This window comes from Cheilinus undulatus, linkage group 9, assembly GCF_018320785.1.
Source record: "Cheilinus undulatus linkage group 9, ASM1832078v1, whole genome shotgun sequence".
NCBI classification, from domain to species: domain Eukaryota; kingdom Metazoa; phylum Chordata; class Actinopteri; order Labriformes; family Labridae; genus Cheilinus; species Cheilinus undulatus.
Window position 1 is genome coordinate 18,864,962 of NC_054873.1, and position 11,234 is coordinate 18,876,195.

At 39.1% G+C, this 11,234-nt stretch overlaps 1 protein-coding gene across 1 annotated transcript in view; it reads left to right on the forward strand.

Moving 5' to 3' along the window:
- The first annotated feature begins 2,718 nt into the window (after positions 1–2,718).
- The window catches only part of hsp90b1 (heat shock protein 90, beta (grp94), member 1), a 29,589-nt gene continuing 21,073 nt past the window's right edge, over positions 2,719–11,234 (forward strand). Inside the window, exons 1-16 of the mRNA XM_041794793.1 lie at positions 2,719–2,864; positions 3,392–3,494; positions 3,803–3,944; positions 5,290–5,406; positions 5,493–5,824; positions 6,091–6,202; positions 7,218–7,346; positions 8,098–8,214; positions 8,309–8,446; positions 8,561–8,638; positions 8,744–8,809; positions 8,967–9,236; positions 9,345–9,590; positions 10,442–10,578; positions 10,677–10,755; positions 10,970–11,129. Coding sequence (XP_041650727.1) covers positions 2,816–2,864; positions 3,392–3,494; positions 3,803–3,944; positions 5,290–5,406; positions 5,493–5,824; positions 6,091–6,202; positions 7,218–7,346; positions 8,098–8,214; positions 8,309–8,446; positions 8,561–8,638; positions 8,744–8,809; positions 8,967–9,236; positions 9,345–9,590; positions 10,442–10,578; positions 10,677–10,755; positions 10,970–11,129 — 2,275 coding nt within the window. The 5' untranslated portion in view covers positions 2,719–2,815. The remainder of the gene's footprint in view (positions 2,865–3,391; positions 3,495–3,802; positions 3,945–5,289; positions 5,407–5,492; positions 5,825–6,090; positions 6,203–7,217; positions 7,347–8,097; positions 8,215–8,308; positions 8,447–8,560; positions 8,639–8,743; positions 8,810–8,966; positions 9,237–9,344; positions 9,591–10,441; positions 10,579–10,676; positions 10,756–10,969; positions 11,130–11,234) is intronic.

Consider the following 11,234-nt stretch of genomic DNA (forward strand, 5'->3'; position numbering starts at 1 on the left):
TTTCAGGGTTTGACTCTCAAGATGTGCCAAAGATTGTATCAGATAAATGTAGATAAAATAAAGACCCCTCCTTTATTTTGACCGTTTATTTTTTTTTGAAAGCATTGTTGCCTTCTAGCCCCATCTCTAAAAAGTTTGGAATTCATGTCATATGTTGATATAAAAGAATGAATAGGACTTAAACAAAATTAAAAAAAAATAAAAAATAAAAAAAATCCCAGCTTTGATTAAAACAACACAAAAGAGAGAAGATTTAGGGGCATACTTCCAAATAAACGTTTTGATTGTCAGGCAGTGTTATTCACTATTTTCAAGCAATTTGAAAATTAAAATTTAGAATTCATATGGCAAAAACATAATTTGGATAAAGATTATGCCATTTAACCTAAAAAACATGCATCCCCTGGAGCTAACATCTTTATTTGAAATCCAGTATTTGTCAAAGTGTCCTCATTATTCATAAACCATATTAGAGCTTGGGTGAGAAGGCCCTCACAAAAGAGATGCCATCAAGCTTGACCTTGGCTGCCGAGCAACAAACATATGTGTCAAGATGTGGGTTGTGGCTCTTTGAAGAATCTTTAATGCCCTAAAAGCCCAAAATGTATGTACATGGCATTATAAGCTATTTGAAGGTTAAGAAAATAGCCAAGCTTTTTAAAAGTTTGGCCATAAGAATTAAATTTCCATGGTCTGACTAGCAGGGTCCATTTGTGTTTGTCTCACAGCACTCATAGCTATATACTTTTAATGACCTCAAAGATTCAGGGCTTCTAAGAAAACATTACAGGCATATACCCTGTTAGCCACCCTCTTAGGGTGTCAAGTTGGTCACGCTGTAACATCACATTTTCAGGTGATAACAATCCAAGTGTTTAGAAACTGAGGAGAACAGTTTCTGTTATTTTGAAAGGGGCATATTTGAACATTTTTGCTTTGTGTTGATTTCAGACACTTAAAAGTTTGGGTCCACTCACGCTTACTTATTGTTTCATGTGCAACATCTTTTCAATTGGATGTCAAGCTGGGACAGCAGGTAGGCCAGTTTAGCATTCTTGTTTTACACAGCATTCCTGCTTTTTGAGTGAAATGGTTGTATCTCATAAACAAAATAAAAATGTGAGCTACTTATTCATAATTGTGAATTAAAACCAGAGATGAGTTTCACATCACCATCTGCTAAACATATGGTAATATTGGCAAATATCCATCCATTAACAAACATTTGCTGTCAGCAAACATTGTGGCATGAGAAAACCATTAGAAGCCAGTGATTATCAGTTGTGTCCAATCAATTTAACAATCAACAAGTAACTGTAGATTCAAATTTTTTGTTATTAAGGAGAAAAAATAACCTGTTGGACAATTTCTGATCTGTTTCTGCAGTCAGACATGAAAAAATGCTGATACAGTTGGAGTCTTACAGCAAAAGAGATAACGATTAAAAAAACATTGGTGTCAGCTTAAATGTCGTTTTAAATACTGGTATTTGCCCGGGATTTCACATTCAAAGCATCTCTACATAAAATGGATAATTCAGTCAAAGTTTATTCCTTAAAAAATTTTAACATCTAACACAAACTTTGACTAACCATCCTATTTCTGACTTTGACACGTCAAGTTCTGATTTAAAATATCACTTTTCCATTCCTTTACTTCTCCTTTATTCTTGCCTTTACTTTCCTCTTTTAAAATTATTTTTATGCTTGGTTAAAATAGCCCCCTTTAAAAGATTAACTACTTGTTGGAGAGTTAATATCTTTTTTTATATATGTGGATGAAAAGACTTTTAATAGGAGCCAAAGTTGTGTTTAAATGCCACCTGACTACTGATGTGAGCATTGCTTTAAAAAAAAGACCAATGGGTATTCAGTACATAAAAAATGTCACATTTTTTTCAACTAAAAACAGTTCCCCTCAGTCTCAAATTCCCCAGCTTTTAACACCAACGACAATTTCCACAGTAAGTGTTATCTGACACCTGTAACCCTGTCATAAACTCATATTACTAGTACAATACACATCCATCACTCATGCTTACAAGCAGTAAAACAATATGCACCTTAATTTAAAAAAAAAAAACAGTTAAATAATAGCGTAATGTATCCCAGAATTACATAACTTTTAACCTTTAATAAATTGGTGGGAATGTGTGTTAGGAATAACACTATTTTCATCATTTGCATCTTAAACTCCCTGGCTGAATAGCGTTCCCTAGTGGATTATGGTTTGAACTGCAGATACTGCCTGTTATCAGTGCAGCAGCATGTCAGTCTGCAATGAATGAAACCTGATTAAAAGGTAAGTGTAGGTGAGACAGTATCATTAACCACACATAAAGCTTAACATGAAACAATTAGTCCAGTGAAGCTTAACACAGACTGATAAGTAGAGCTACAGTCACAGATATTAGAGCCGCAAACAATAAGGCACCCGTTTTTCAACGCTGTAATGCCACTTGGCCGTAAAATTGCACAAGAACACATGTGTATGTCAGGGATTTTTCTTCCATAATAAGAGTTCATTTTGGGAAGTGATGTGCTGATTATTCATTCTTGTCCAATGGTGTCGGGCCACGATTTTCGGGTATTGACTTATGTTGAAGAATCTGATTGGACAACATGTACCGATGACTCTGTTCTGATTGGTCCAAGTTTGTGCGTGGTGCGCAGCCATTGGTCAGTCATCACGGGTTTAAGAAAGTGGGCTCTTTCGGTGGCCGAGGAAGCTTGTCAGTCTCTCTTGTAAAGGGAGTGCGGCGTGCACAGATATCCCGGCTTTTGTCTCAGGAGCAAAAGGCACACGTCTTCACAAAATGAAACGAGTTTGGGTCGTAGGTGTACTCTTCGCACTCTTAGCTTTTGGTGAGTAGCGAAAAGATATGCTATTTATTTCCTCTTTTATCACTCAACATTACAGCTAACATTAGCCAGTAAGCTAGCGTTAACTTACCTCAATGCTTTTTCTCTGCTGATTATAACAGAAATCTTCAAATATATTCAGTTACAAGCTCCGTTTTGATATTTTTTATAATAATAGATGGCAAGGTTCATTGGCCGCTACTGTATTTTTGGAGTTATTCCTGAACGCCTTCCAGAAGTTTCGTCTATATCTCAATGCTGTCTGATGCTAGCTTTCATCCCCATCATGTCAAGAAAAGGTTGCACACATGTAAATCCAAATGCAGCTGAAAAAATGAAGCCCACTACCTTAGGTTACACCTCACCTGCTTGGTGATTTGATCCCACCTTAGCTGAGCTTCACAAGGAGCCTTTTCTCATTCAGTGATCTGAATCAGAGTTCTTACCTCTTTAGATCCCGTTATACACCTGCAGGTAGTGTGGTGTGAGTTTTTAGACCTTACAGTATAATTTTTCTTAATCATTTGTAGCTGCTGTAAAGGCAGAGGATGAAGTCGACATCGATGGGACAGTGGAGGAGGATCTTGGTAAAAGCAGAGATGGCTCAAGAACAGATGACGAGGTGGTTCAGAGGTGGGTGTCTCTTACATTATAATTACCCTGTTGAGTGATTTTAGTTTGTCGCTGCCAGGAGAGGTCGGCTAAACCTCTAGTGAACTGCACAAGGTCAATAAGACCAAGCCTATGCATACAATCACTCATAGCAATCCTTGAATGGTAGTGATGGCTAAGCTTTTCAAAGGTTTTCTGCACCTCTCTTGTTCAGATCAGGGGATCTGGACACTGATCCTAAGAGAAAGGAGGGAGAAATTTGCATGTTGGTTGTGGACACCTGTGACTTGTTGTTGTTCATCTCGCCGATCTCACCTGTGTGTTCTCAGAGAGGAGGAGGCTATCCAGCTGGACGGACTGAATGCAGCTCAGATCAAGGAGCTCAGAGAAAAGTCTGAAAAACACGCCTTTCAGGCTGAAGTCAACAGAATGATGAAGCTGATCATCAACTCCCTCTACAAAAACAAGGAGGTGAGCATGAGTAAATGACAAATGAATGCACAAGATTAATTTTACAGTTGCAGCTTGTGTGTTATACAGGTGCAGACCAGTTAAGATTAGGAATTTGGTTTTGAAATCTGGCTGAGTCTTAATTTATTTATTTTATTTTTTTGAAAAAGTAAATGTAATAAGAAGAGATAATCTTCTATTTATCACCAGAGGGGAAATTTGGGTGTTGGAGTAACAGGATAGGTTGAAGAGGTCTCTGCACACCTGAATGTGTAACAGGTGTGTGGGAGGTGGACAAGGCTTACAATAGTTCAAAGAAGCTACAGCACACCGTCTCACTTTTTGCTGATATTTATTGAAACACACAGCGTTTTGGTCTCATTGACTTTCATCAGGTATGAGAGGTGTTGGAGCAACACAAAGACTAAAATTTCTTTGAAAACTAATATAGGAATATACAAGATAAAGGAAATAAAATAGGAGTTATATACAACTAGTATGCAAAGGAGTAAAGTGAATTGCACAGACCAGGTGTAGACATATGCAGTAGATGACAAAAGTAGTGATAAAAATAAACATGGTATGGTAAATGGCAGGATTTTTCCGGCAACTTGCAGGTTAACAATGTTGTAACATGTGTGGAGAAGATTTATTAAGTATTAAATCAGGTATAAGGTAGTATAAAGTAATAAAATGATGACGTTAAAGTATAATAAAAAATGGAATTAAAAGAGAAAGTATCTATCATGATGTAAAACAGATTAAGATGGAATATGGTATAGAAATAATCTTAATCAGTATTCTAATTGTTGTAATTAGTCTTCAAGAAACATAACCTTTCTGGTTTACAATTAATGGAAAAATGCTGCAAATTCTCCATAAATAAGTTCTGTTCCATCTTTTTCCTGATATAGCCTCTAGAAAGATGATGAAAAAGGTTAAAAATGTGCATGGATTAAATAAATTATCATTGGAAAAAATTAAAGCACCCCATTTTAAAGGACTATTCTGGCTCTTCTGTATTTACTCAACAACTTTATGTGCATCTGAGGATCTCTCTCTCATTTGTTGGCACTTGCCTTATTTTGAGATCTGGGGGAGGGGATGAGTCAGTGGATCTGCTGATTGGAGGGTAGCTGACAGCAACCTTAGCACTTGAATATCCTCATTATGACTACCAGGAACAAAGCGGTGTTTGACACATCATTCATCTGTAATGCTGATGGATTTTAAAGAAACCAAGACTTGGACTTTTGTTTTCAGTTTTAAAATCATTTATGTAGACCCCCAATAGGCCTGCTCTGCCCATGCTGGTTAACTTCTGACTTCTGAATGGCTGATCAAACCATCTTTATTTCTGTTTTAGATCTTCCTCAGGGAGCTGATTTCCAACGCCTCAGACGCTCTGGATAAGATCCGCTTGTTGTCCCTGACCAATGAGGATGCGATGGCCTCCAATGAAGAGCTGACCATAAAAATAAAAGTGTGTACATTAACTTGATGTGACAGACTTTACTAGTAATGTTTAAAGTCCTGTTGGTAGCTGAACTCTGTTCTTCCTCTCCACAGTCTGATAAGGAGAAAAACATGCTGCACATCACTGACACCGGTGTGGGAATGACCAAAGACGAGCTGGTGAGGAACTTGGGCACCATCGCCAAGTCCGGCACCAGCGAGTTCCTCAACAAGATGACAGAGATGCAGGCAGAGGATCAGTCAACTTCAGAGTTGATTGGTCAGTTCGGTGTGGGTTTCTACTCCGCTTTCCTTGTAGCTGACAAGGTCATCGTCACATCCAAACACAACAACGACACTCAGCACATCTGGGAGTCCGACTCCAACCAGTTCTCTGTCATTGAGGATCCCAGAGGGGACACACTGGGCAGAGGAACCACCATCACGTATGTTTACATTTATTTTTAGATTGATTATTGAACTTTTGTAGGAAATTGAGAGTGAGGAAAGAGGTGCAGGTTGCACTTGGGTTGCCTTCTTGGAGGTCTATAGTCTCCGTATACTAGGCACATCTTAACTGCTAGGTCACCAGTGCCCCAGTTTTTGTTTAGATTTTCCATCTTAGAAATTTTTGACATTTTAAATCACTATCATCCTCTGTGTTGTAATTTTGACTTGGAAATAAAATCCTCCTCATCTTTTCTCTCTTTAGTCTGGTTCTGAAAGAGGAGGCCTCAGACTACCTGGAGCTGGAGACCATCAAGAACCTTGTCAAGAAATACTCTCAGTTCATCAACTTCCCCATCTATGTTTGGGCCAGCAAGGTGATTACTTTAAAATCTTCTGTCGATATTATTCTCAGACTTTAACCTAGTGCGGTTACCATAAAGTCCAATATAGAAGTTGCAGTTTGTTTTTGAAATCTCCAAAAGGGGATAACGGTTTACACTGTCCTCCTGCGTGACAGTTTAAAAATTTTTCGGCAAAGTCCACAGTGTGCAGTTTCTGTGCAGCTGTGTTGCTCTTAAAGTACAGTCTGTTTTCACAGTCTGCATCTACTAATGTGGTAGCTGAGCCCTTGTCCTGCAGTGATGAGACAGACTCATAATCTGTAAGTTTCTTTGTCCTCCTGCCCGTCGCCTGATATCCTTACTGAGGAGTGTTTTCAAACCAACCTACATGGTTTGTTTAGTTATCGATATACTATCCAATTAAATCAGTTACCCCTTAGTCCAATAGATAATCATCAAACCCATAAATATTTATTAAAGCCTAATGAATGATATTTAGAGTGCAAAAGTCAGTGGACAGGCAGTGCATTTACAGCCCTGGGAGTAAGCTGTTCCTCAGGTGATTTTTCTGTGCCTTTATGACTGTTAACCTGCCTGAGGGGAAGGTGTCAAACGTAGTGGCCAGGATGTGTGGAGTCTTTACTCATGTTTTCTGACCTCTAAAAGAAAACAAATGCAGAGTTATGACACAACAAGGGGGGAGAGCAGGTAAAAAGTGGTGCCAACCCTGCCCATGTTGTCTGTTGTTTATTCTAGGATGTTCTGGGAAGTGAAGCTGAAGCAGCCACCTGCAAAACAAAATGTATGGGGATGAATTTCAATCATTTTAGATCTCATGTAGTGTGTGGCAGTCACATCTGCATGCAGTAGTAATGACTTAATACTGGTGTACAATTCCTCCTGGTTTATAAGCCAACTTTTATAGATGAGGAAGTGGGTATCAATAGTGCGAGTTAGACACCAGATTTTACAGTATATTTGGAACCTGACAAACAGAAATTAATTCAAGACTGTTGCATCATTACTTCTCTTCCTGTCTTTGTGACAGACTGAGACAGTTGAAGAGCCAGTCGAAGAAGATGCTGAGGCAGCAGAGGAGCCAGAGAAGGAGGCTTCTGAAGATGATGTGGAGGTGGAGGAAGAGGAGGAGGACAAAGACAAGCCAAAGACAAAGAAGGTAGGAGCTTCATTTAATGGTGGACCATGTAGGTAAAAGTATAGATCTTGTGAGGAACTTTTGGTTTGTGTTGATTTTGTGGCCCCTTTTGGCGAAGGTGTTCATTTAATCTCTTAGCTGATTTTCTTCTGTAGACACAAAAGTAGTGCTTTTAGAACAAAATGTTCCCCTGCTATCATTTGACTGTAAAATATATCACTTGCAGAGACCTTTGCTATGGACATAAACAAAATAAACTCTTCTTTTGGTGTCACTTTGACACCCCCCTCCCAGTCACAGTTGCAGTTTCAGACATTAAGAATAGAAACTATGTTTATGCAAGTGGCCATGTTTGCTTTAGTACATAAAGAGATGGCAATATTAATTTCAGCCAGTTTCATTGTCAGCAAACATTCTCACAGGAGCTCAAAATATGTTTTTGTTCCTTGTATATAAAAAAATCAGTTACTTCAGGGAAGAAAAGAACTTAAGCTGAGATTAAAAGTATGTGGAGCATTTACACTTGAGCAGCCACCTTTCTGTAGAAGTGTATTATTGGTTAACTAACTAAAATAATGCTATGGTTTTGGTCTTTGTTTTTTTATTTTTATTTCATTTTCTAAATTAAACAAATCAAATAACAGAAACATACAGGAGGGTAAAACAAACAAAACTACACTTGAGGAACACAACTACCTAAAATGCACAACCTTTTAAAGCAAGAAAGATAAGAAAATATGATATTTACTGATTCCTATCCTGTTTGCCGTAGGTTGAGAAGACCGTGTGGGACTGGGAGCTCATGAACGACATCAAGCCAATCTGGCAGAGACCAGCCAAGGAGGTTGAGGAGGATGAGTACACGGCTTTCTACAAGACCTTCTCGAAGGTAAGCAGCTGAGCAGTCCTGATTTTTTTCAAACAGTTTCTCTCCTAAACAAGTTTAATGTCATAATTTCTAATAATGCTGTGCTCTCTAACAGGACAGCGAAGACCCTCTGGCTCACATTCACTTCACAGCAGAGGGAGAGGTCACCTTCAAGTCCATCCTGTTTGTGCCCACTTCAGCTCCACGCGGTCTGTTTGACGAGTACGGCTCCAAGAAGAACGACTACATCAAGGTTTGTCTCCTCAAGCTGCATTCATCATCTATGTTTCAGGGTTTTTTGTGCCTTTAGAATGATTTGTCAACAACTTCCTCCTGGTCTCTAAAGTCATGTCTCTTTGTGTCACAGCTGTTTGTGAGGAGAGTTTTCATCACTGATGACTTCAACGACATGATGCCCAAGTACCTGAACTTCATCAAGGGTGTGGTGAGTGACTTCTTGCCTTTAACAGAGGCAGATTCCTGCTGTTTAAACAGTCTGATCTTTACTGGCAAACATAGACCCTGCGTCTAATGGAGATTTATGTTTTAGGTTGACTCTGACGACCTTCCACTGAATGTGTCCAGAGAGACTCTGCAGCAGCACAAACTGCTCAAGGTGAGTTTTGGATCTAAAATTGATCAAGGATCATCTAATATGCAACTCACACTGGGATCTAAAATAAGGAAAAAGTTGGCTATGACCAAGGAATTGTTGATTTAATGTGAGGGAAAAGTGCCAGTAGATGTGAAGCTTATTGTATATCTGTCCCCAGGTTATTCGCAAGAAGCTGGTGCGCAAGACTTTGGACATGATCAAGAAGATTGCAGAGGAACAGTATAACGAGAAGTTCTGGAAGGAGTTTGGAACCAACATCAAGCTGGGCGTCATCGAGGATCACTCCAACAGGACCCGTCTGGCTAAGCTGCTCCGCTTCCAGACTTCACACAGTGAGAAGGAGCTGAGCAGCCTTGAGCAGTACGTGGAGCGCATGAAGGAGAAGCAGGACAAGATCTACTTCATGGCTGGTACCAGCAGGAAGGAGGTGAGTGGACTTATTTGTGTTGTGTAGTCAATAAATTGATAAATAAATACCATTAATTTATAAGAAATTTAATACCCTTTCATTGATCTGTCTTGTTTCCCTCCGCAGGCTGAGTCTTCTCCCTTCGTGGAGAGGCTGCTAAAGAAGGGCTATGAAGTTGTCTACCTCACTGAGCCTGTGGATGAATACTGCATCCAGGCTCTGCCTGAGTTTGATGGAAAACGCTTCCAGAACGTGGCAAAGGAGGGTGTCAAATTCGATGAAAGTGACAAGGCAAAGGAGAAGAGGGAGGCTTTGGAGAAGGAGTATGAACCTCTCACCACTTGGCTGAAGGACAAGGCTCTTAAGGACAAGGTAGACGGCTGATTATTTTAAAATATTCATAACTCACAGTCAATAAAATTCATCTGAGGATGCTAGGATAGAGCTATTCCATTAGTTGTGCTTTTTACAGAGTGCCTGTGGGGTCCTAAAAAGTATTTAAAGTTCATAATTGAGCCAAAATTAAGGCTTTTTGTAATTATTTTATTTTATAGCCTTTTCATCTCGCAGGTTTAAGGCTCATTTTTCTTTGTTTTTTTACATTTAGATTTAATCACTCAGGAGTTTTTTTTGAATTCCACCAGATCTGACCTGAATTCTTCCCAGACTAATTGAGATAAATGATTGAAATAAATACTGCACAGTTACTGTATGCAATGGCTGATGAATTGTAGCAGTAAAGAGATCATTAAAGTTTCCTTAAACGGTCAGTTATACAGTGATTTTTTTTTTTTTCTGTAGAACCTTATTGTGGGCGATTGATCACATTTTTAGTTTCGACTTCATAACTTGTAAATTGGTACTTCTGCATTGTAGTAGGCTATAGCAACTTTTATTCCGTTAAAGTAAAAAATAGGATATTCTATTCAGCTACCTTATGATTTCAGGTTCTTTTTCTCATAGTCTAAATCTCTAAATGCTCAAAGAGCTTAATTTGCATACTGCATTAAAAATACTACAGGCATTGGCTTTCTGTTTGTCACATTTTTTTCCAACTATCAGCACAAAACATATGTAACTGCCATTAATGTAACTGGTTAGAAACTGAATATTCAGTAGATCTTAAAATGTATAAAGAGGGTCTGAAAAAGGTCTAAAAGTATTAAATCTATCAGACTTCTGCATACACCCTATTTTAACGTGCTGCTGTCATTCTCTCTCAGATTGAGAAGGCCGTCCTTTCTCAGAGGCTCACTGACTCCCCCTGCGCTCTGGTTGCCAGTCAGTACGGCTGGTCAGGAAACATGGAGAGGATCATGAAGGCACAGGCCTACCAGACAGGAAAAGACATTTCCACAAGGTGAGTCATGAATCTCACTAAAATGGTTCAAAAATGCAAATTTAGAACGTTTCCTGTCTGTTTACTGAGCATATGACACTTCCCTTTTCTTTACACAGTTATTATGCAAGCCAGAAGAAAACATTAGAAATCAACCCCAAACATCCTCTCGTCAAGCAGATGCTGAACAGAGTCAACGTAAGTCTGATCACTCCCACCTAAATGTGGCTATTTTTTAATTATTGGATTGTTGTCTATTTTCAGTTATTTCTATGGCCAAAGGTGTTAATGTGGCATGGCTAACTGTAAATGTTAGCCAAGTTTCTATGTTGCTGATAAAACCTTAAAAAATGACTGCAGACTGACTGGGAGCATAGTTTTTGATCAGTTTCTCTTTCTTCTCGTCCTTCAGGCAGACGCTGAGGACCAGACTGCGTCAGATCTGGCCATGGTTCTGTTTGAGACAGCCACGCTGCGGTCAGGGTACCAGCTGGCCGACACAAAGGCTTATGGAGACAGGATAGAGCGCATGCTCCGACTCAGCATGAATGTACCTCTGGATGAACAGGTGAGTTATTGCCAGCTGCTACACTGACTTGGGAAACATTTACATGGAGTAATCTGAATTTCTGTGAAGCTGTCAACACACAAAATGGATATCAAATCTTAACTGATTT